Source organism: Aulonocara sp. 'chitande type north' Nkhata Bay, linkage group LG7 (assembly GCF_057382095.1).
Source record: "Aulonocara sp. 'chitande type north' Nkhata Bay isolate Kocher_YH1m ecotype deep benthic linkage group LG7, A_spYH_male_GT1.1, whole genome shotgun sequence".
NCBI lineage: Eukaryota > Metazoa > Chordata > Actinopteri > Cichliformes > Cichlidae > Aulonocara > Aulonocara sp. 'chitande type north' Nkhata Bay.
The window spans coordinates 63,329,634-63,356,026 of record NC_141350.1 but is presented as its reverse complement, the minus strand read 5'-3'; the positions used below and the strand labels follow the sequence as shown (position 1 = coordinate 63,356,026).

The following is a 26,393-nucleotide window of genomic DNA, read 5'->3' as shown; positions in this document are numbered from 1 at the left end:
TCCTGCTGTGCCACTGCAGAATGTGAGCAGGATAAAACAACCGGTCTGAAAGGGAATGGCAATAGCAAATAAGCCAAGGCTGATGACACAAGCTTGTGTCACTCTTTATGGATGCTACAAAAATAAAAATAGATCGATTTGATTCGCAGATGTTGAGCTTCATTTTTGCAATTCAAATTTATGGGCCCCGGTTAAAAATGGATTCTTCTTCAGGCCAATAGTATTAAGCTCATTTGGCTGTTTTTATGAGCCAGCATTTTATCAGCCTATCAACTCAAACCTAAACATTTTAAATCTCACTGAGCATGCTTTAGATATTTCTTCACCTGCTCTCAATGCTCCCCCTTCCAATTTCCTATTGATATCTCGTAGCCAATGAGAATGGTGGAAAAAGTGATGTCCACAGAACAGCAGCCGCATGCAAGAATTTACCCGGCAACAAGGACACACAGAACACAGAGTGATAAGCAGCCAACAAAGCAGTTCAAGCAACTGTTCAAACCCTATTAATTAATGAGAATAACAGCAACTCATTCATTCATCCACTGACTCTATCAGTCAGCTATACACCTTTCAGGCGTCTTAGTGAATACCTGGTGGTGGTAACTGCCCTCCCTTCGATATGAAGTCTAAACAGGGAAGAGAGGGAAATGGTCAGGAAAGGGTTATTATAGAATAGAATAGAATAGAATAGAATAGAATAGAATAGAATAGAATAGAAAACAGGTGGATAGGTGAGGAAGGAATGCATCAAATGTTCCGGTTTTGGCCATCACTCTAATCTGGGTTAATAAGGCTGTATTCACCGAGTTCAGAATGAAACAAGAGTAGCAAAACAATCAAAGTAGGATACTTCTGACATGCCTACCATGTCGAGCTATAAAAAAAAATGTGTATTTCAATTTAAGAAAATATGTTGAACACTTTTTTAAGTGAAAGATCACTAAACACCTCATGCTATGGTGAGTTTTACCCACGGCAAGAACATTCAATGTGTGAAAAAAGGAATTTTAGCTCATCTCCCTTTAACATGGCAGTCTGCTTTATTATGGACTGTCCATGGAAAGTAGCTGGGTGGGGCTTTGCAATTACACCCAGATGTGTGTGCCTGAGATGCCCATTGTAGGGATATCAGCTCCCTTTGATATCATAAAGAGCAAAGAGTAGGAAAAATTATAAACCAAGGTTATTCAAACCTATTTGGTTGGAAAAGCAACAATAAAAGGCAAACTTTTACACTTTCCCTCCACCTAACACAGTCTACAAACCCCTGGAAACTGTACTTATGTGCCACTTTATAACAACATTATAGGCAAATGAAGCTTTAGTTTTATCCAATAAAGTGTTTTTTCTCATTTCTTACTATTTGGTGGGTACAGAAGTTTTAGAATTGAATTTATGGCCAACGCTATATGATGAAATATCTGTAATCAGTCAGCGTTATCCTTTAATGTGCACATCCGTAGCCTACTGTGGTGCAAACGGGCTGCAATCAATTCAAATAATGGAAATTATCTGCAGGCTTTTCCAGTAACTCAGTGAGTCACTTCGCTTTGTTTTGGGCTGTGAAATGTGAACATGGTTCACGTGGATTTACAACCAGCCACATCCCATAAGTCAAGTCAATGCATGTGCTGGAGTGGAGACCTAATGATGATATCGAATTTGAACTTAAAGGCGATCAAATTCTGAACACCCCTGCAAGAATTTTCTGAAGAAATAAGGCTGGCGGGCTCGCTGCTTGTTTAGCACTTAACTGACTGCAGTGACACCAGCAGCTGTTGTTCTGGCGTCATGTGCTGCACGGTGTCAACCTGACCCGATCAAACCCAGCTGGTAGCAATCCATAACAAACATGCCCATTGCAAATGATTGACTTTTACTTAACCTCACACTGGCTCATGTTGGCTGAATGCTATTATTGTGAAAGGGCCAACATTACCCTAAGGTCCACTTCTAGCACAACAGGGCCTGCCCATTTCCTTTTGGTCATTTGGTCTTTGCAGCATGCATGATTAGCAGTAACCATGGGCTATTGGGCAGTGAGAAAACAAATGAGTAATTCCGGGACAGATGGGATTCATTTTTCTGACCTGAAGGAACGGCTTAACACACTCGTTACTCTGCGCAGTTTGTCACTCATAACAGGGTTATGTAATATTTTAGAAGATCCAATTTCTAGTATTGGGATTTGTTAAAGTGAAGCAATGACATTTAGATATTTTAGGTTAATTATTTTTTTCCTCTTCTGCTATAAATACTGCAACAGTTGAGCTGCAGTATTTATAGCAGGAGGGGAGAAAGGAGCAGAAAAAGCAGCAAAGGGAGAGAAAAAGTGGACAGACACAAACACAAAGGGCAATAAATAAAGGCAGGAGAAAGGGATAAAATCTTACCTTGGATCGAGTTTTAAAGGTCCTGAAGGCGCCCGTTTTAAAAAGGACCCTGTTTCTCTTACACAGAATGAAGGCCACCATTCCGATCACCACCATCAATAAGAAGAGAGGCGTCAGAACGGCCATGATCCACAGGTTGCTGGGCGGTGTCTTTACCACAGCTGCACACGAACACAAATGGGTTCAGTCATTAAAAACAATACACTGTATAACAAGTTAATTAAATATCTTTACAAGAGCTTATTAGGTAAACTGATTCAGGCGGTTTTCCCAGATGCCTCATTAACAATCTCTTTTCCACCTCCATGTTTTTCCTTCTTGGACTTCACTAGCAAGGCTATGCATGATTCACAGCTCAAAATATGCTGGACATTGATGCTAAGCCACTGCCTGAAACAAGGCAACATCTGATTGGCTCTTCAGCACAAGTAAAACAATTTAAACAGCAGGTGGGTGTGGCTTCTGCATAAGACCCAGAGGTTTTAAGAGAGAGAGACGTGGCACTGAATTAAAATCACACAGTCAATGCTGTCTGCCAGAGATGAGCATATTAAAGACATCACTACTCTATGACGTCATAAAAATCTAGGAGTATAAAAAGCTGTGGGAAAATAAAGCGTGTAGAGAGTCTGAAGCCTGAGCTTTTAGATGACAGGGATTGCTTGTTTTGAATGTATATCCAATATCAAAATCAGGCAACAACTTGAAGTTCACCAGAGTTTTGAACTAATAACATATTTCTCTGAGTTTCTCTTCAACACAGCAGTTTACCAAATGGATGCATCTCCATTACAAGAATTAATGTAGATGGTTTCCACTGAGGCCATGAAAGCAAAGCAAATGAATTTTACAGGAACACTGTGTTCAGCTCCCTGCCCAAACACTGTGTGGAGGAGCTGTGAAGGGCACACATGGTTGTTGGTGTCTTTCCAGTTTCTGTATAACTCAGAGGGAGAAAAGGTAAGGGGGAACATTTTGTCCTCTCCAGCACAAACAATACGAACAATAGTTACTCAAAGAAAACTGACCTGAAAAGCATATCTAACTACAGCGTCTTCTTAATTTAGAAAATCCTGTTATGCGTTATTTTATTTCTATTTCATTCAAAGCTCTTTTAGATGCACTGAGTATAACTGAAAGTTAATTTAAGTCCTCCCTGCAGTCTGTCATTCCATCTTCACCTTCCAATCCCTGTGTTTTGTCTTTGTGCCATTCTGCCTTTAATCAGTTCGAACCAATCTCTCTCTCTCAGCTGCATGAAATAGTCTGCAAGGTTAAGACTACCAACTGTTCCACCGATGCTATCCCCTCTCGGCTTCTGAAGCAGGTTCTGGACTCAGTCGGACCTTTCCTTCTGGTCCTGATCAATGCCTGCCTCAGTTCTGGTTGTTTTCCAACACCCTTCAAGCACGCTGTTGTTCAACCTCTCCTTAAAAAGCCTAATCTAGATCCATCCCTACTCTCTAACTATAGGCCCATTTCCAACCTCCCTTTTCTGTCTAAAGTACTGGAACGAGCCGCCCTCACGCAGCTCCAGCTATTTCTTGACAATAACAATCTCTATGAGAAGTTCCAGTCTGGTTTTAGAGCTCGGCATAGCACAGAAACCGCCCTTCTGAGAGTTTTTAATGATTTGCTTTTAACTGTTGACTCTGGTTGTGCTGCTGTCTTAGTAACCCTGGACCTGACAGCAGCCTTCGACACTGTTGATCACAACATACTGCTATCCCGCCTTCAACATTGTGTCGGTTTAAAGGGCACTGTCTTAAAGTTTTTCCAGTCCTATTTGAATAATAGGAGTTTTTCTGTTCACCTTGGTGAACTGTCATCTCCCAGAGCTCCTTTAACCTGTGGCGTACCTCAGGGGTCCATACTAGGCCCCCTGTTGTTTATTCTGTACTTGCTCCCTCTGGGCGATGTGCTCCGTAAACATAATGTGTCCTTCCACATCTTTGCCGATGATATTCAGATCTACCTCCCTCTGAGGTTGAACTGCAATGTTTCTTTGCAGCCGCTACTCTCCTGCTTGTCTGACATTAAGACTTGGATGACTCTTAACTTCTTACACCTTAATGAAAGCAAAACTGAAGTCATTGTGTTTGGGCTTCCTAAAGATCCCAACTTCTCTCTTGACTTTTTGGGACCCCTAACCTCCGATTGCACTTCTTCCATTAAGAGTCTTGGTGTTATTTTTGACAATGCTTTTAAACTTGATAAACAAATCAGCTCTGTAGTTAAGGGATCTTTTTATCATCTGCGGATTTTAGCCAAAGTCAAGTCTTACCTTTGCAGGAACGATCTAGGATCTAGAAAGAGTGGTCCATGCTTTTATTACTTCACGGCTAGACTACTGCAATTCCCTCTATGCTGGCCTAGATCATTCCTGTCTACATCGCCTTCAACTGGTGCAGAACGCTGCCGCTCGCCTGTTGACCGGTTCAAAAAAAAGAGACCACATCACTCCGGTTCTCTGCTCTCTCCACTGGCTCCCAGTTGCCTTTAGGATTGATTTTAAAATCTTATTGCTGGCTTTTAAGGTTTTAAATGGCACTGCACCTTCTTACCTGTCAGAACTCCTTAGTACTTATCGCCCCAGGAGATCTTTGAGGTCAGCCGACCTGATGCTTTTAGATGTTCCCAGATATAAATTAAAGACAAAGGGAGAGAGGGCGTTTGCTGTGGCTGCACCCAGACTGTGGAACAGTTTACCTCCTCACGTCAGACTCTCCAAAAGCCTAGAAACTTTTAAAACCGCTCTTAAAACTCACCTCTTTTCATTGGCTTTTAGAAAGGTTTAATTTATTTGTTTTATATATTTTTATTTTATTTTTATCAGCGAGGTGTTATTACGAAATTGTGTTCTATTGTATTTTTATCTGTATTTACTGTACAGCACTTTGGTCAGCCTTGGTTGTTTTTAAATGTGCTCTATAAATAAACTTGACTTGACTTGACTTAAACCCAAATGTCACAGTAAGCCAACACTGCTGTGCCCAAGTTTAGCAGATCTCTCCTAAAGAGGAATGTTTTAGCAGTGTGGGGTCTCTACAACTGCTACTAAATGAGAAATGTGCTCTGTGAGTTGATTCTGCGTCTATAATATCTCACACTGACAAGATTTGTGTTAATATTCAAAGAAAAAAAGGTCCACGTACTTCATTGCTCCTATTTTTATGCTAATTAATTCTAAATTCTAGACTAAAATCTGCAAGTGTTAGAACAAATGGGAACAGATCTTTTTTACACCAGACATTTTGACTTGTCACAGCAGGAAAAGCACTTAATGAAACATTAATAACTTAATGGAGTCATCTTTCACTCTCTGCCATAAAGTGATCCCGTAAGCCGTGACAGTGAACCAGCATGCATGACAGTAGAGCCGCTCCAAAGTGAAATGCAGCCGTCATTAATCCGTCTACTGTGCAAAAACATCAATAGTTGATCAATATGTACTTGGATTACACATTTCAACTTTGACAAATTATGCATTCATTTAGGACCTTTACATCAAGGATTTAAAACAACAGATCAAAATTTACTATAGCAGCTGCAATTCCTAAGCAGGTAACTACAGAGAGCTAAAATCACTGCTTGTAAAACTAGATTTTCAGCCTGATGAACACCCCGAAAAATTTTAACAGCTGCTTTTTTAACAGGCTGTGAAGCTTGTGTTTGTCCCAAAAACTGCATTTCCACCTCAATAAGCTGTGACAAAACCAAAAAATGCCACAAACAACCAGCAAACCTGTTTTGAAACTCCTTACATTATCTTTCTTGTCAAAACTTACTAAATACAATTATTACATTGTGTATTTAATTCTTTTAAAAAATACCTTTTATTATAGTCAAAGGAGCTTTCAAAGAAAAGCGTCTGGACTTCTTTAAGTTGCTTGAAGACGTTTCACCTCTCATCTGAGAAGCTTCTTCAGTTCTAAGGTCAAATGGTGGGGAGTCCCAGATTTAAACCTAGTGGGAGTTTCCCCCCCACAGAGGGACAAAAGGACCCCCTGATGATCCTCTAATCGCCTGAGCCAAGGTGTGAAACTGGGTGTGGGTCCCAATCAGCCAGAGTTTCGGGTGAGCTCGTTGTGAAACCTGGCCCCACCTTATCATGCGAATTCCTGAGGTCAGATGGCCCAGGATGTGAGTGGGCATTAAGGCGTCTGGGGAGGAAACTCATTTGACCTTAGAACTGAAGAAGCTTCTCGGATGAGAGGTGAAACGTCTTCAAGCAACTTAAAGAAGTCCAGACGCTTTTCTTTGCAAGCTCCTTTGACTACGATGACCTGGATGACTGAGAACCTTCACAGACACCTTTTATTATATAAATATTCTTGTAAACACTGGTTATATATTTAGGTTCTGAACGTGTTTGTTGGAAGCTCATACTTATGCTATAAATATACAGTTGGTATTAAGGAAAAAAAATAGCCCGCTTGTTATTTCCCAAATTGCACCCCACTATGGTTTAAGTTGATAACAATACTATACTACTAATTTAGCATATATTTTGCGAGCATACTTAGTAGTTAGCAACTGTAAGAGGAGAGGTAACAAGAAAAGCAATTGTATCAACTCTAGTTCACAAATTTACAAATAAAGTCCTTCTACATTTTGTTTTGTTTTTTATCACAAAGATACACACAATTTAAAGCTAATGTTAGTGTTATACTGCAGGCATGAAAAACTAAGCCAAAGTCCTAAAAACTGCAGTTTCTGAAGTGGCCACTTGAGCCTGGCTTCAAAAATGAGTCTCCACAAAAATGCCCATATTTACAGCAATGCATGTTTACAGGCTGATCCAAACAACAGCTTTGATCTTTATAGCCAATATGTCATAACTAGTCTATGCTGGGTGAATTTATAACTTACCAGTTTTGGTAGTTTTTGACAAGCTAAGCCTGCTCAGCCTAGCTTGCACCCTAGCTAGCTTTCTGGCTACAACAATCAACATGGTCATAGCCAAAAAACTGACACTTACATTTTGTTACATTAAAATAGCTTTTATGCATAGTGACACTGGGATAAATAAAGCCCTCTTTTGTGTGACTTGCCTGGTCCCTGATATTCATGATATATGACAATGTAACTGAATACTGGAGGAGTATAATGAGAAGCTTACGTTCAGCCTGGACTTGTACAAAGTATCCCAGGGTCAGAGCCATGGTCTGGGAGTCCAGACTGCTCAGTGTCTTAGCAGCTGTGGTTCCAGAGATGGGTGCTCCATTCAGCTGGGCATAGTAGGTCATCTCTGCTGGGTTCTTGGGACCGGGAAGTCTACGCATGCTCACCATCTGCAAGAGAATGGGGATGTCATAAAACCTTGAGTAATATGAGAAAAAAATGTTTTACCACAGTTCATACTAATAAAACATATTATATGGCAAGATTTAACACAAAATCCAAACTCTCTTTCTCTCTACCGAGCAAAGGATTAAAAATTCTTGCTGGTGGCCCAATCAAAACTCTGAATCAGCTCAGTTGCTTTAATCAAGTCGAGCATTTGGTGGAAGATAACTACACTTGGGGAAGACACTCGAGGATAACTGAGTCACTTGAAATCTCAATTTCCTTTCATCATACATCAAACACCATTTTTAATTTGACAAACATTACACGGTTTAATAAAGTCCGGTAATTTGATTTTGTCATAAGAAGAAGGGATGTGTGTTATTAAATGGCTGGATGATTTCTCCACTGGCTACACCCCGCACCACCCTTTCTGTCTCTCTCTGCCAGCCTCTCCCTCCTCCACTTTGCAAGCATAAAACCGGTCATCCATGGCAACCATAAAACCTTACGGGTGTGTAAGGCATAAGGCCCAGGAAGAGTCAAACATTGTCTTAATTTGCACAATATGGAGCAGTGGAGCCAGGAGGTGACAAATCCCCAAAAGTCATGCACACACACACACACACACACACACACACACACACACACACACACACACACACACACACACACACAGGGTTTTACTAGAAAAACACAATGAAAATTAACTTACTGGCACTTGAGACCTATTTATGACAAATTTAAGACTTTATTTAAATATTTGGGTACTGCTTTTAAAGGTTTGACATTGTAGTGTGTCTCAGTTTTCATAAAGTTTGCCCTTTCCATGTCAGTTTTCTGGCAGCGTACTTCATGCTCCCCTGCAGTTTATGCGCTCAGAATATCAGCATTCTTGAACGCAACAACAGTTTTGAAACCCGTCCCCGCTGACTACTGTCAGTAGCGCTGTCCAGGGTGCTAAATCTGGAGCTGTCCAGGGACATGCAGACTTTCACAAATAGTAAGTTTGCAATTTCCCAAAGCCCTGCCAGAAGGGGGTTCAGGGAATGATACTGACACTATGTTCATTGATAGTTCTTCCAGGGCAAATGTGAATGTTATTTATTACATTGAAATTTTGCATGGCTTAGAGGGAGGGGAAACAGAAACTTAAAACTCAGGATGAACAGAGGAACCAAGATTTTTGATTATTATGAACTGTGAGTTGTGCAAAGCTACCAAAGTGTAATATAAGAACAAAATTATGTTGCTTGAAATTATCATAGTAGGTCCTCTATATCACCACTTTGAGCATCGTTAGTACAGCAAAGACATGTGTAATGTGAATTACAGTAAATTACAGATTGTATAAGCAGAGTGAAGGCATATCAAAGACAACCATGACTATAATTATTGTTATATTTTTCCAGTAAATATACATATTAATTTGTTTTTGAAGCACAGAAAGGAGTTTAGAAACCAGATTCTACTGTGAGCTTCTGAGACTCTGTCCCACATTTTCTGGAAAAAGGTAGATGTCTACAGACCGAATGTGAAATCCCAATACCTAGAGCTATCTTAATAAAAGATTAAAGCTAAACCTGAATCTCTAAAAAAATAAACCTGAGTAGGTGAACACTGTGTACCAGTTTCTAAATACAAAAGGTGATGAAACTTATAGAGGTGCAAAGTGTTTTTCTTCCCGTATGGAGGAAGCAGAAGACGCCATCATCACAGCCACACACTGAGATCCACAAATCCCATTTCCACCTACCTGTACGGTGTAGCCCCCCACAGTGGTGGCCCGCCGGGATCTCGCCGTGCGAGGGCCCTGCCTGCCAGCCACCAGGAAGAGCTCAGCTAGCCGTTGCTCCATAAGACTGGCAAAGCTTTGGTAGTTGACCTCCAGGGAGGAGCTGTCTACATCCTGGATCACTGTGAGTTGAGACAAGAGAGGACAGAGGAGGGATTTTGAAGGGGGGGGGTTCAGGCAGTCAAAGAGAAGAGAAACCGGAGACAAGTGAAGAGATGGAGGACAGGAAGGAAAATACAAACAGGACAAGAGCAAAGGGAGGAAAAGAGAAAATAGGTGTGAGGAGGTAATAAAGAGAGAGAATGAGAGTGTAAAGACAAATTAGCTGAAGACAGTATTAATACTTGAGAAAAAAGAAGGAAAATAGATAATAGAAACAAGCAGACAGGAGATGAGTGGGCTATCAGAGAGGACTGGGTGATTGTCCCTTCAATTTAATAGCTGATCATCTTGAAACTTCTATCAGGGCTACAGCGGCACACAGAGCAAACAGTCTGTCTGTATCACACACACACAAACATATAAACAAACACACACGCACAAACAGATGAAGGTGCTTGCATCAATCTTGATCTTGAGTGTGCGTCTCTTATTAGAGGCCATAAGTGAGATGAATCTGTGGACAGACACACAGACACACACACACACACTTCAGAATCATTCACACCCTGCCATGATGTGATGTGAAGTGATCTCTCCCTCTGCCCCGGTCAGGAAGCTGTGAATTATACATCAATAGGTTTTCCCGGGAACAGAGCAGCTAAAGACACTCTGACACGGAGAGCTTAAGCGGGCGAGGGGGGGGGGGTGTGCAAAGGGAGGTGGGAATGGGGGGGGGGGCTCAAGAGGAGAGGAAAGGAAAATGTAAAGATCCAATACCATTGTGCTGAATTGCACAACAGCACGCGGCAGGCATTTAACTAACTGCTGTTTTGTCCAATCGATGCAGCTCTTGATTACCACTGATCACCAAGCAGCACCTCAGTCCATGTGTGTGTGTGTGTGTGTGTGTGTGTGTGTGTGTGTGTGTGTGTGTGTGTGCGTGCGTGCATGCGTGCAATTTACCCGTTATGACCCAGTAGTTCTTGGTTGCTGCAGACGTGTTGAGATTATGATACTCAAGAGCTGGAGACAGAGAGACAGAAATAGGGGGTTAGATTAGATTAGATTCAATTTATTGTCTTTGATAAAGTATCTAACACAAACAATGAAATGCAGTTTGCCATCTAATCTGAAGTAAAAACAATAACAAAATTCATAGAAATATGGGAAAGTCTCATTTGAGTCTTTTTACCATCTAAAATTTACTTTGGGATATTTTTTAGTATTTTCTAAAGATACACACATGCAGACCAGAACTTCTGATTTTGGATGGAGCTCCTTTCTATAAATAATAACACTGACAGTTCCCTAAGATCGTATTTTTATTTATTTATTTATTTCTGGTTTACACTTTTATGGCGTGAGTTGCAGTTTTTTGTTTTTAAACTGTTGAGGATGTTGAACCCATGTGGAACAGAAATAGAAAAAAATCCTTTGTTAAAGGTAACGTTTGAAAACGTTCACCCCTGGATGTCAGTAGATTGTATACTGCAGTCAATTGAATTGTTTTTTCTTAGCCCTCCCAATTCAAATGCATAACCCTAGCAATGATAGCCACTGTAGTAAAAACATATTTTAGTCTTCCAAGAGAGATTCAATTTGCAGTATTTTTACTTTTTCACCCCTAAGTCACCTCAAAAACCCTGGACACCATTCATCGGTAGAGAGTGTAGGCTGTCAGCCTGCTGTTTACCTCAGCAGTAAACGTCTATTTACTCTGGAGGAGGCTGTAAAACCTTTTGAAAAGAGTCTAATATGAATTAATGAGTTAGTGAAGCTCACTGCTGTCTGATGAAAGCGATACTAAAATGAGTTTTTGAGGATATCCCGAACTGGTTTTTGCCATTATTAGTTAGCCAGCCTTACTGAATCTTAGATCTAATATTGCGGGCTCAGTGAATACGATGTGAGAATGTAATCAACCTATTTATCAGAGAGAAACTCTGATTTTTAGAACACCAGAGCCTAACATCAGCTGCTACAGTGTTAGCATATAACCAGCTGTTATTGTTGTTGTTGTTTTGCAAGCTCTTGTCACCTGGCAGGAGACCGGAGGGTCACATGGCTAATCTGCTGACGCTAAATGATTGTGACAATACTGATAATAAATTTATGGACATTTTTGTGTGTTAGAGCCCTTCAGAAGAGGTTTGAAATGAGCAAGGATAGAGAACAGTGGAGGAGAAAGACAATGAGAAAGAGATGATATAAATATATATGTATAAATGTCATATAGACATATATAGTTTGAATGAGATATATTATGATCTTTTAAAAGTTACTTATAAGGCGTACTGCATATGTGGCCCGCTTCTCGTGAGGTCTGTCTTGGCTACTTTATTAAACATAGCGGGGAAGCAGGTAGTTTCCACGATCCGGTGCCCAATCCTATGTATTTTAATAGATTATTAAATCTACTGGTGTTGGCCAGAGGGGCCGATGGTGCGATATGGCAGCCTCGCTTCTGTTAGTCTGCCCCAGGGCAGCTGTGGCTACAACTGTAGCTGCCTCCACCAGTGTGTGAATGTGAGAGTGAATGAATAGTTGAATTGTAAAGCGCTTTGAGGGCCCCGAAAAGCGCTATATAAATGCCATCCATTATTATTATTATTATTATTACTTCCAAGTTTATTTTCCCGGGTAACAATTAAATCATAATTAATAAATAATTGAGCTACACATCTCCTCTGCTGATGTACTATAATTATTACACAGCAGTGTAGGTCAGGTTTCATTATCTGCTTTGATTTCCTTTACCTCTCACGTCTACACTAGCCTTCAGTCTTCCTTCCCGCTCGCGTGCTTCTGTTAGCAACTCACTCTCTGCTTGTTTACCTGTCAGTGTATTCATTTCCTAAAACGCCGGCTCCTTTCTGTCCACCCGGCCGTCTCCTTCTGCTTTTATACACACACATCATCACTCCCTCAGCCTGTCGACCTCTTTCTGTGTCCTCTTCATCCGTCAAGCTCTCCCTCCTTATTTCCCATCTGCCTGTTTTACCATCTGTCTCCACCTAACTCCTCTGAGCTGGCTGCTTGCCGAGCATTGAGTGTTTAGCCTGAGTCAGTGGCATTACATGATGCAGTAGCTGTTATCAGCCCGCGTCCTGTCTGCCTGACGTCTCTGTATCTGAACGAGTTCATATTCACTGCGCTGTCCTCTCGAGTTAAACAAGTTCGCGTAAACACATAAGACAATCCGCACCGAAGTGTGAAAGTTTAGACTCATTCACTTTGAGAACCTGCTCAATGTGCAGATGACTCCAGCGCTCTGATTTCATCAACACAACAGCTGGAAAAAAAGAGGAAGAAACTTGAAGAAGAATCAGATGAAAAAATAAAAGCAAAAAGCTACTTCTACTATCTAGAAAAATGCCATTTCTCAACAAGTGTAATATTATTGCCTGTGGACTATTTTCACCTGTAGATTGACATATTATCGAGTGAGCATTTTCCATAGGCTATATATAAAAGACAGATGCAGCCATCCTCACATTAACACTGTCACTTTAAAATGTGACAAAGAGCTTTATGACCGTAATCATTTTGCTTCTCTGAAGCCAGATGCTACGAGTGAGTGGTGAAAGTAACTGAGGAATTGAGGGCGCTGTGTTGTTATCAGCAACCACAGTAAGGGTTTAGACACAGAGGATAGTGAGCAGATTGGCGTCTATTGGATTGTTTTAATTGAACTAGTTTCTGCATTCATGGTAATACATGGACATGTGTATACTTTTTTAGCCTCAGTTTCATCTGTTTACCTTATGAACGCAGACATAGAATTCTTAATATGAAACCTAAAATCTTTTGTTTCTCTGTTTTATTTCTATCAATCGCTCAAGCCACACCTGCTCCCATTGAATCCAGGGGATGAAGTGCTTTATATTCTGAACAGCAAGTTTGTTTGAGGGAAAACAAGGATTCGCAAAGAATTGCATCATTTGTTTGACTGACAGCTAAAGCAGCACGATATAATAACCACGTGAGATCAAAGCTCCCTCAGATGTACGCTGCCAAAATTCAGTCACGCTAACCTATAGTTAGCACAGGAAGGTGTTGTTTTTGTTTTTTTTCCCCAAATTAATCTCAGTTTAGACAACATTATAATGAGAATAATTTAGACATCTCACTGACCTGAAGGTAAGGATACACACCAAAGCAAATGCAGACACTCTATAAGGAGACAGGCTCAAACACGCACAGTCATTCCCTATGGCAGCTAATTAAATTCACATTACACATGCCTTCACTGCTTTACAGGCACGCAGCATACTTGAGCCTGTACTTTGAAGAATAATTAAATACACCTGGTGAAAGATTAAAAAATATAATTATACTATAAGGTTGCCCTTTAATCCTCAAAAATGCAAACACTTAAATGACTATATGCTCCTCTGTATGCAAACAGACTGTTCATATGAATCTCAGTATAACTATAGTTAATTTTTCTGACCAATACAGTGACCTGCATATGATCATTTCCGCCCATTTGTTCATTTAATTATGTTTTTAGATTATTATATACAAAACCATTCGCTCACTGTTTCCGTAGAAAAACATGCTGCTTTTAAGAGAACAGACACTGTTTCCGTGGTGATGCCAAGTGGGTTTGCATGTGACTAGGTGAAGTGTGATGCTTGAGCCCTTTGGGTGTTGAGAGCATGCACAAATAGATACTAATCTAATCTCACCGGGCTAAAATTAGCTCATTCGGGGGACATGGTCAACAGACTGCCGATGGCACGATCGAGATGATCGGAGCTGTACAGCTGTTTGCCCTTTTAAAATCTCACAGATGGCAGTAGAGACAAGACCGGAATACAAACAGAGCTCCTGTGGCTCATCTTTGGGGTCTATGGTCATTTACATATGTTTGTAGAGTCTGCGTCAGCTACTGCAATAATTAATGTTTACCGTAAAGATCTTCAGGAGTTGCACTGTTTTTTGGGTTGTTTTTTTTAACTGAATGAAACACTTGAAGTGACAGAGGTGACTGCAGGTTATTCATTTGAGTAGAGAACACAAATTACTCTATAGTACCCTAAAGTGGCCTTTGTCAAGGTAATGCTTGATATAGTCAGGTAACTTAATCATTTCTTTAACTTGTTAGCACCTTCCTGTAGTCTACCTACCTTCAGGTATTTGTAGCTAAATATATAAATACATAAATACAAATAAAATACATTTAAATACATTTAAATTCAATTAAATTCAATTATTAATAATAATGACAAGCTGAAATAATTATTTCCTATATGACTTTATCAGTCCATCACATTTCTTTTGGCCCACTCCTTCCAATGTTGCTTCACTTCATTAAAGTCCTGCAGGCATTAGTTTATGCACGCCTCTCTTAGGGCCAGCCTTTCATTCAGGCTGAAGTCTGGGCTTTGGCTGGGCCACTGCAGCACCTTGATTCTTTTCTTTTTCACACACACTCTGTTGTAAATCTGCTGCTGTTCCTGAGATTTTTGTTCTGCTGAATGACCCATTTTTTCCTTAGCTTTAGCTGTCAGCCAGATGGCTTCACATTGAACACTTTGGTATACAGAGGAGTTCATCATCAGCTCAATAACTGCAAGATTCCCAGATTGTGTGGCTGCAAAACAAGCCCAAATCATCAAACGAAGATTGACAACAGCCCTAAATGTTTCCCACTTGTGAATAATCTTTCTCACTCAACTTCAAATTGTTTTGAAATTACTTTATAAGCCTTCCCAGATTATTGCTGATGTTTTTCCTCCTTGGCATTAAAACAGACCTGAATGCTCCAGATGAGCAAGCTGCCAAAACCTGCACTTTTATAGAGGTGGGCACATTTGCTCATGATCAGTTAATCAAGCGCATTTCATTAGCAGAACCTGTCTGCTACTTACCCTCTTAATTCCTATGTAAGCAGCGTGGATGCACTTTCACAGAGTCCTATGCAAACATTGTTTTGGGTGTTTGTTTTATTCTTCTCTCTAACTAAACAGTTTGACCTCTTTCTGTTAACATATATGTGATAAAAGACCATCACTCTTCTTGAATTAGAAAAAATATAAATATTGCAAGGAAAGCCTTAGGTGAGAGCTCTTTGAAGCATGTGGGGGGAAAAAATTAGTAGCACCTTGCATTTTGTAGGAGTACCTAAAATAATCTTACTGTTTATGCAGAATGCTGCTAATGTCACATTATAGCAACCATAAAAACCATAACAAATAATGAGAGTTTTTAGTTAATTTAACTGCAAAATAATAAGTAAAAAAAGCATCAAATATAGCATGACATAGGAATAGTTATGGAATAAATAAATAACATTAAAACTCTACTGCATTAAAGTAGTTAGTTACATTTCTACTGCTCCTATCCATGCTTTCATTCACTCGTCTCATTTTTGCTGCAGGACACGCGTCACAACACCAGATGCTAAAGGAAAAATGAAACCCCAGCAGGTTTGATTAAACAGCAGAATCGGATGTTCTGATAATGAGAATGGAATAACTGCATCAGCCATGATATTTTAGAAAATGCCTCTTATCAGTGTTACCCAATCCTTAATTCCCCCGTAGAGAAGCAGGTCAGACATTTGTTATGTCACGAAACATGCAACGCCCTGCAGTGAACTCACTGGTTCTCAGTAGTCAGTGTTCACGAAGGTACCCTACATATGCCATGTCAGTTTCAGGCCAGCAGCACAAAGCAGCACAGATTAAGTAAAAGAACAATGGTTATGTAAAGACTAAAGGAATTAGCGTGAAGAAACTCACAACTGCTTTATGGGAAGAAAACAAACAAGAGCATCATCTTCTGACGCCTCTTTCTGCTCTGCATGTGTTCGATCGTCTTGAGTCAATACTGATATCCGACACAGGCAGTCCTCCACTCTGCCTCCAACCTTTGTCTAAGTCATGTTCTGCACCCATGTTCCCTTCCTGCTGCTTAAAACCTGACAAAAAATACACATGGATGTGGGAACCATCTCTGTTCTTGTTGTGTTTTCATTCCAGCCTTGCCAGAATGAGTGTAACACTCTAGCAAGTCATAAAAAATAAATAAATAAAAACATTCCCTGATATTTTCTTGGTTTCGGATCTTTGAGGCAGATATACAACATGTTCAAACCTACCTCAAATTTACCTCGGGGTGATATATTGATTAAAGTGGAACAGAGCAAGGTAAATAAAAAATGTAACGTATTTATTTATTTGAAGTTCTTCTCAGTAGGTGATGAAGATACCAGCAAAACAAAAACTACAAAGTCACCTTTTCAGCTATAAACTATCCCTGACAACGCAGAGGAGGCTCCTTCTGATTTGTCAGAATGAGCTAAAAAAAACAAAAAAACAACAACAACAACAACATCAACAAAAACCACACCCATTAGGGCAATATAACGTCAAGTCAGTATAATGTCAAAAGCAATCTTGCCAAATCGGGCCAAACTCTGAAATGTCACTCCTAAGTCTCCGACAATGGCAGCTGTGGATGAGGTTGATTTTGATAGTGTTATAATAAGCTCTGGTACAGTGCATTGACATATACAGCTAAAGTGTTGCTGCGACATTTAACTAAACATTGCAAAGTGTGAATGTAATATTTCTTAATATCTTCTAAATTGTCAGAGCAACATGCCTCACCCGATGATGAATTTCTCATTTTAATTTCCCCTTGCAGCCCTTTATAAAAGATTAGAAATGCATCATAATCATCCAGCCGTGACTCTAAGATGGCTTGAAGGTAGATCTAGTGAATGAGTACTGAGCACCCTAACTGAACTCTAATTTACTGGTTATACATCATTTATTCTGAATTAGACTGTTGAAGTCTTTGTGTGCTGCACAAAGTAACAATCTCAGTGATTAATAATGAAATACTAAAAACTGCAATTCCTCCAATGGCCACTTGAGGCTCCAAAAGTGAGTCAATTTGCTTGTTAAATGCAAAACTAACACCATTAACATCATGTTTCTAGCCTGATATGCTACAATAGAGAGTTTAACCCTTCATAACAACTTTGAGTGGCGTAACTGATTTCATTGGTCGATGGCGCCAATCAGCATCGCCTTCACTAACTGGAGTGATTCTAAAAGACCTCTCGACATTGTGCTGTTGGTGGCTTCCAACACATTCTCACTCCCAAAGCGTAACATTTTACACTAGGTGACAAATCGTCTGTATATTACGCTTCCGGGCACCCAACACGTCCATATATCACGAGATCGGAAAAATGAGGAAACATGAGAACTGTTTGGAATGAATCTACACATGTACATTTGTTTTACTTAAATCGCTTTGAAAAACACTATCTAACGTCATTAAAGTGCTGGGTAAGGTTAGGGATAAGGTAAGGGTTAGGGCTGGAATACATGGCTGGAACGTGTATTACCGTGGGAGCATCATTCTACTGGATTTCATCCATAACCCGGCACGTAGCATAAAGAACGCTGAAGGTCACCTTTCACATTCCTCAGGAAGGCCTCTGGACTTGACAGGTCGTCACTACATTACGCCTTTTGGAGCATTTTTAAAGAATTATCTGAATACATGTATGGCTTTTTTGTAGTGCAGATCAGCCACAAAGTTTAACTTCACCTGTGGTGATCATTACAGTGGCTACAACCATCTTTTATATACAGTCTATGGGTACCATAAACTGTTAATGCGGTTGCTCAAAAATGGGATTCCTACCTGCAGCAAACCACACTGGAAGTGATGTAAAGCATGCTTTAATGCTCACAAAATCTGTTTCTGCTAATCAACATGGCAGATGCACTAATTAAATTTCATTACTATTTGTTCTGGGTGCCATAAACCTAAAACTTTCAATAAACATAAATGGGGGGAAATAAAACCAAAAGCATCTGTATGGCTATCTTACAATGAATAATCGATTACTGTGTGTCAATGTACAGTATGTATGTACAGCACTTTAGCTGTAAGTGCAAAAAATAACTAAATGGATAAAAGTGTATTGAGTGTATTATGGATGCACTTACGCTCAGCGATGACCAGCGGTGGGTAGAACAGAAAGTACCCCACCAGCTCAGCAGTGAGCTGGTTGAGAAGACTGCTGGAAATTGTCCCGTTAAGTATTGAATCCTGATTTTTCACCACATACACCAGAGTGACTGAGGGGGAGTCAGGCTCCTGGGAGACACTCTGGATCTGAGGATAAACACACAAGCACAAAATACATTTTATTATTTTTATTTGAATCCGCCTGTCAAATATGGTACACTATGTGCCCCATAGTCATTCTAATATTTGTCATATTAGAATGACTTCAATACTTTATAGCGGGCACACAAACAGCCAGCTACGGCTGCATGTATAATTCAAATATTTCTGCTGAAATATCTAAGCGTATCATGCCAAATGTCAAAAATCCACATAAAGAATGCATACCAGAGCTTCAGACACAGTATTACACTTTGAGTGAGCACAATATAATAAGACCTAGGTGGTGCTGTGAACCTTATGTGAATGAGTCACCGTAAACGAGTGGATGGCAATACAAGGTACGAGGGATTCCCATCACATTCCTCCATGAGTGTTAATATTTCAGAGGATAAATTATGAATGGAGCCTATATATCTGTCTCTTCATGCTGAGACCTACTTCTGATTGTGATGGTGTGTGCATGTGCAGTATATCCTGCATTCATGAGGGTACATTGACAGATGGAGAGAAAGAGACAGGAAATAAGAAAGAGGAAAGAAGAGCTTCAAAAAATAAAAATAAAACAGCATTGCACACAAATGAGCTTTGATTGTGTCTCCAGTTGTTTAACAAAACAGCTATTTTCTTCTTTATTTTTTTAAATTGCTGCAAAACTGTCTGACCTTTTATACCAGGCAATTACCACAGAAAACACAAGAAACACACGCCTGAAATAAGGTATTCTGACTAGTTATAGAGTGGATACAATCAAGAAAGCTTGTTTTCTGGTAAGTGACGAGAATTTGACTTTATTATTCATGTAAACCTTCTCAGCATGCAGCATGCAAATACTGCTTATTTGTCCGTCTGTTTTTTCTAATAAAAAACGCCCCACGCAGCACCTCAACAGTGAGTGTGTTGTAGGTCTCCAGCACTTTGTCCTGAGCTTCATCAAAGGCGTTCTCCAGCCTCTGCTCCAACATCTGAACAAAACTGCAGGAGTAGATGTTGTCTGTCGGGCCAACAAACCTCAATACTGGAAAACAAACCATAAAAAACAACAACATTATTTATAGACTGCAGTTTTAAAAACCTACAAAGTTTGACAATGTTCCCTTTTTTTTTTTTTCATGAACCGGTGGTAAGATGCTTTAAAATTTTTCACTTTATGGGCAGTTAGCTCAGCAGGATGAGACAGAGAAATGGCCCGGGAGCCTGGGAGCCTCTTCCAGTGCAGATAGCTTTTTTACTCCTCTATCAATCAAGTGTATTTCATTTTGCTCTCGTCATTAAAAGGATAAAATAAACCAATTATTGAACAAAAACTCTTTAGTTTGAAAGTCAGACACATTCATATTTATTATAACTGATTTATGGGTGGCAACCTTGTGTCCAGTGCCTCTAATGCCATTCTCTGGTGATTTCTTTAGCAGAAACCTACGTATTCAGGTACCAGCTCCAAAATCTGGCTCTTCAGATAACAGACTTTCATTTAGAGTTTAATCTGTTGTCAGGGCAATGTTGTAGCTACAAATTGAATTACTGCACCACAAGAATCATGGAAAGAGAAATTATTTAAAAACTCTTCAGCAATCCACTTCATCACGCTGCATCTAGAATCTGTATCTGGGGCTGTGGTTTAGGCATTAGTGCCCTATATAAATGTCGGTGTGATCAATAAACCTAAGCAGTGAGACACAGAAAGAGGATTATCATCACTATCTAGAATTAGAACAACTGAAAATAGTATTTCTATGTTAGCGTCACACAGTCCTGCACCGAGGAGGCACAGGGTAAGCAATATTGAGTCTATCAGATTACAGCAGATGTTATTAATGTTGTCGCCCTCTGTTCTCGCCTTGCACTCTTGTCTTTCTTTGCTGTTTTTTAAAAAAAAGCTCTGTAGCGACTGGGATAGGAGAGGTGGAAAAATATTCTGACCTAAATTCAAATGCCGTGATGCTTATGAGTGCGGGCTACATCTCTCAAAAAAAGAAAAAAAAAAAGACACTACATCATTCACTGGTGTCTTAGCCTGCAACACTGTGCAGGCGCAAACACTGCTGACCCAGTTGGTAATCTTATGTAAATGGGTCTGTGGCTGCTAAATTGGCATATACTATACATTTATGGATTAAAGCTGTACAACACAGAAATGGGTTTTAATTTCTGCTTCAAGTGCCTACTTCACATCCAGGAGTAGATACAACAAACACAGCAAACATCACTACAAGTGCTAAAGTGTGGGAATTGGCAGAGAGCTGTAGTTGTTTTTACAGAAAACGTGAAAGCCAAAAAATAGATGTTCTCAGTCGCTTAAAGCCACTATGTAGGGTTCATGAACATACACTAAATACACTGAATAGTCGTAATGGTTTTCATAAACACACTCATCTTTGCATACAAAAGAAATCATATCTTAAATGAATAATTCTTACAAAGCGGGCCAGTTTGCCCATTTACAGTCATGAAATACAGAACAAGTAGCTTTAATTGAAACTGTGTGTCTGATGAGACTGCTGAGAAAATGTTTTACATCTAATTAGTTGCTAATGCAAAAGTGTACATTAGATAAACAGCAGTCAAAGTTGTAATTAACACTAAAAACATTTTTAAAGCAAAACCATAGTGGGAGCTTGTTTCCAAAGATTTTTGCACATTTTTGCAAATAATTTTATTAATTAGAAAGGAACAAAAAGATGTCGCATACATACCAAAAAATGTATGCACAGATAAAAATGCACAGAGATTTGTATAAAATGTACAGAGATATGTATCACTGTACACAAAGCTTAGGAAAAAACTGCAATAACATGATTGGTATTTTTTAGTTTCTACGGCAGGGGGATGGATTAAACCACTATTTTACATGGAAAAATGCCTTCTCTGCCCATTAACAACTACCATCTTCAGCCCGTGAAACAATATTACCTCAGCGAAATGAAGAGAATTTCAGAGGTGATCATTATTCTTATCCTCCCCGTTATTAATATGTTTCTTTTTCATGAATGCAAGTTTAAGAAAAGGATTAATTATAGACAGTAAATTGTCTTTCCTTCTTTTCTTGGGAGAAATAAATCTCTCTCTTATTAGCTTCTCTTCATTAGTTCCATAAAACCGGAGCTGAATTTAAAATGCTTCTTGATGATCGGGCCCCATCATTTCTTAAAGACCTCATAATATCACGTCATCCCAATAGAGCACTTTGCTCTCTTACTTGTGATTCTTGGGGTTTCCAGTGGAACCAGCTCCCAGTTTGGATTCGGGAGACAGACACTCCTTCTGCTTATAAAATGAGGCTACAAAGCTTATAGTTAGGCTGGATTCAGTGACCCTGTACAGTTCCTTAATTATCCTCGGGTTGCTGGGATACTTTCCACGATGCAGTGAGAGTTCTTCTTCACCACTTTTGCCATATGCTTGCTAATAAGAAATCATCTGACTGTGGAGGGTCTTAACTTTACAACATAAACTGTAACTTCTGTCGGTGCTGTGCTTTTTTGGAAATCGAATTTCCCAGAGGAACCCACCCGAGGGATTAATAAAGTTCTATCTAATCTAATCTAATCTAAAGTGGCTAAAGGTGCCTGCTGTTATGCAGTGCTGCTATATAAATACAACTGAACCAAAATTAATAATAGAATTAGTGATACCAATTCAAAACCTACAAAATTCTACAGATTTAAAAAGTACAATACTTATTTAAGGAAATCTAATCTGTGCATGTATATTTTAACTAACAATTCAATAATTGCATTCATTGTCCTACTTTTGCTCCCATGAGGTTTCGATGTGTGTCTGGGTGGGCATGCTGAAATGTGTTTTTTTAAGAGGCTTACCAGGCTGTCTGAATGAATGGAGCAATTTGCCTTTGCTCTGCAGTCGTGGAAGTTTGTATGGGATTTACGGTATCAGAGAAGAGTAAAGGAGAGCAGACATGTAATCAAAAGTTTCTAATTTTGACTCAGCTCTACTCTTCCTCTGTGTCCTCCTCCCTGCGTTCTCTCTCCCTCCCTTTCTCTATACATCTTTAACTTCTGCTATCCTCTCATACTCCACCTCCATCGCCAGATCCTAATCAAGCTGGTGCTGTGAGAGCCGCTTGAGTAAAACTGCTCCATCATATCTCATTTTTTTGTTTGCTTTCATCACCTGTTTTCAGCTGCAGGTGAATATTTGGAGCAGGCACCCAGGTTGCCACGGGAACCAGAACAGCCTTAACCAATGGCGTGTGCTGCCTGATGTCCGACAGCAGCTTGTCAAAACCGTAAACATTCAGGGCTCTGACAACCATGGCGGAAATGTAGACAGTTTTCCCGTTGGTCACGTAGTATCCCAGCGTCACGTTGTGGGGGCTGCAGTCATCGTGTTCCACCTGTGACAGAGATGCAGAGGAGAACAATACAGGTTGGAGTTTGTTTTTTAAAACTACATTTATATCTGTATTTCAAGGCAGACTGTCTTTAAAGCATTGTTTACCTAGTGGATTTGTGTGCTCATTTTAAAGCATACACACTGCAAAGAACTGCAGAAACCATATCAGAGCAGAAATCAACTCTACCAGGTGACACGAGCTTAGAAAACTACACTGTACACCAAGCATCTTTGTCTGATACATGTTGTTCTCAAGCGATGGGCTTCAAATATAAATGTATCAGACTATGAATACTTATAATCCTGGCATTTTTTTTTAAGTCAAATCTGACTCAAGGGAATTTTATAGCTTGAGCCCTCACCAGTCATGAATCTGATGAACCGTGTCCCGGAAAAACACACACAGACAACAATCGGCGGTGAGTCAAGGCTTGTATTTCTGGAACTATACACCGCCCACTTTCCTCTACCTTCAACCACACTGAGCTGCTGTAGCTTGTGTTACTATGGCGTCTTCCTCTTTCTTCATCCTTCTTTTTCCTCTCCTCTCTTCCCTGGCTTCCCCGGCTAGTCCATTTCTCAAAAATAACACATCCTTCTTAGTGAAACTGTGTCTCATTAACCTTCTCTCCTACTCTTATCCCCTCTACTTTCCATGCAAACAGAAACGAAAGAAAGTTCACACAGTTTTTCAAACTATAGCTACCTGCCATCTTTGTTTAAGCCCTTTTCTGTTTTAAGTTCTCGTCAAAGCTTTAGCCCCAGTTTCTTCTTTAGTTTTTAATTATACTCAGCGACACATTCCTTTATTCCAGCACCCTACCTTTGGGTTTTGCATATCATTAGAAAACAAAAAAGAGCTTTTGAAGCTCTCATTTTAAGGGCTAAAATGAAGAAGAGTGGGAAAGTCAAAGTATTTCTTGCAGATATTATGTGCGGTTGCAGGAACAGACTGGTTGTCCTCATGTCCTCCGGTGTTACGGCTGGTTTCCTGGCTACAAGGAAAACAAGTGAAAGTCAACTCGATCCTGTGACGCAATCTTCTAACCATAAGCACTCTGTAACTGTCAGCTTGTTAGCTTGTATTCTTTGTTTTGCCCACCTATTTACTAAAGAAGCACACAAACTATTAATGACTCATTTATGGAGATTCCAGTACAGTAGCTGAAAAAGCAATTATGTTAAAAGACATGGTTCAATGACACAACATATTAAATGTAACCTGCAAGTTAATTTCATGCTGTTTGACAATCCCTGCCCACGCTGAAGCAATGTTTCGCCTGCGTATCACTGCTTTTAAAGATCTGTTTCCTTCCTCTTGTTGTTGCTATTGTCAAAGGACTGATCCTGACTGCCAAATAATAGCTTACGTTATCTGATGGATAGGATGAAAACTCAGGAGATTGAGGTTGTGTGTATGTGTTGCAGGAGGGTTAGATGAAAGTGGACTGCAGCTTTGAGATACTGAGTCACTCCAGCGTGAGCTCACAAACAACTGGATAAAAATAGAAAGAAAAAAAAAAAGATGAAGACAGACAGACAGCAAGATGAAGGGAGGCAGGTGGACAGACAGAGCCGGGCAGGCCCAACAGGCGTACAAACAGACAAGTGAGACAGACAGGTTGGCAGAAAATCAATCGACTTAAACCCAGGAAACAATCAGATTGGAGGGAGACGGAGAAAGGGAGCAATATGAGAAATGTAAACACTGAGAAATATGCAAAGGAAACAAAAGTCAGAACAGAGACATGATACAGAAAAAAAACAGCAGAATGGGAAAATTATGTGAATGAAAAAAACGTAATAGCTCATTCTTAATTTGTTTTACATTGTAGCGCATGTGAGAGAGAGAGACAGTACAAGGGTGCGTAATAACCTCTGAGTAAACTGCCTCGATATTCAGCAGGTCATAACAATTCAGACTCAACCACAGTCTGCATTAGTCACCTCTCTAGCACCCTTCATGTGACTCCTTATGAAGTGAATGAGGAGGAGCATGTGATGAAAAGTATTGTAAACTGATGACACACTCACATATAGAATATCTGAGCACACATGAAGAGCAAAAATCATGGCAAAACAGAAACACAACAAAAAGATTTGACTGCAGCATTGCGGCGTGGTCCTTTTAAATATAATTTATAGATCTACAAAATTTCTTCTGCAGTATTAAATGCACTAGAAGATTAATAATGTGTATGCAAAAAACTTGTATTAGCCTTAATAGCCATTTTATTTGCTTCTGACATATGTCTTCTAGCCACTTATCCATTGCTGCTGTGGTCTGATCTTTCTGATCTAATTAGCAATAATTAATTATTGTGAATTGCTCGAAATACAAATTATTAGTTGAGCATACTAGTGTTAGCTGCTAGCTTAGCACCCTCTGATCACTACTGGCTCCAAAAAAAGATGTTTGATGCTTCAAAATGTCCAGAAAACAACGCTAGATATGTCCATCTTTTATGTACAGTCTTTGGTAGTTATGGGCTGGTCAGCTGTGTTAGTATGAGGGGGCGGAGCTCTGAGCACAGGTTCGTCATAGAGAGACATGATGTCATTGGAGCTTCCGTAGTTGGCCACACCACGACGATTCCCACAGTGAAACCCTTTACTTTGCTATCAGAGAACCAGGGATTACAGGAAGTAACCCAACATCATTGTTTTTATGATTTTTATTATGTTTTTGATCTTTACCAGTAATAATTTAACAAATGCCTTGCCATTATTGACCTTTTCTTTTGGACCCTTATTACACAAACAGATGTCTGTGGTTACAGTAATGGCAAAAAGAAAAAAAAAGCGCAGCCTCTTCGGTCACCTTGAATGAAGCTGAACTAAACTTCAAGGGAGTTTGAGCTTTTAGGAGGGGGCTGAAAGCACACAGTTGGTTCTTTTCAGAGTCCCTTTAGGAAACACCACGGCAGATCATCCCCCTCCATCTCACCTTATCCTTCACTACATCCATTAATTTTGTCTGTGCTCTTTCTCTTCTCGTGTCTGGCAGGACACCCTTTCAACATCCTTTGCCCAGAATATCCACTTTCTCTCCTCTGCACACCTCCAAACGATCTCATCTCCAGTTTGAACTCCTGTCTTTTCGTTCATGCCACAGTCTCCAAAGCATACATCATAGCATGTATCACCAGCATCTTGTCAAGCTTCTCCTTCACTCTTCTGCTATCTTTATCACTGCTGACACTCATCTTCATCGACTCCGCCCTGCCTCCACTCTCTTCTTCACTTCATATATTCATTGTAACATCCATCTTCTTCTCATTCACACACATGTATTC

General features: G+C 39.8%; 1 protein-coding gene across 5 annotated transcripts in view; it reads right to left on the bottom strand.

The window, feature by feature from the left end:
- Nucleotides 1-26,393, bottom strand: part of kiaa1549la (KIAA1549-like a) — a 114,127-nt gene that overhangs the window by 38,431 nt on the left and 49,303 nt on the right. For 4 of the 5 annotated variants that reach the window (XM_086301906.1, XM_086301903.1, XM_086301902.1 and 1 more), the window contains exons 5-12: nt 22,876-23,098; nt 19,626-19,759; nt 18,561-18,729; nt 10,546-10,605; nt 9,442-9,602; nt 7,519-7,690; nt 2,397-2,557; nt 594-629 (exon numbers count right to left, since the gene is read on the bottom strand). In XM_086301906.1, the coding sequence (XP_086158032.1) occupies nt 594-629; nt 2,397-2,557; nt 7,519-7,690; nt 9,442-9,602; nt 10,546-10,605; nt 18,561-18,729; nt 19,626-19,759; nt 22,876-23,098 (1,116 nt within the window). The remainder of the gene's footprint in view (nt 1-593; nt 630-2,396; nt 2,558-7,518; nt 7,691-9,441; nt 9,603-10,545; nt 10,606-18,560; nt 18,730-19,625; nt 19,760-22,875; nt 23,099-26,393) is intronic. The other variant, XM_086301907.1, reaches the window with a different exon arrangement.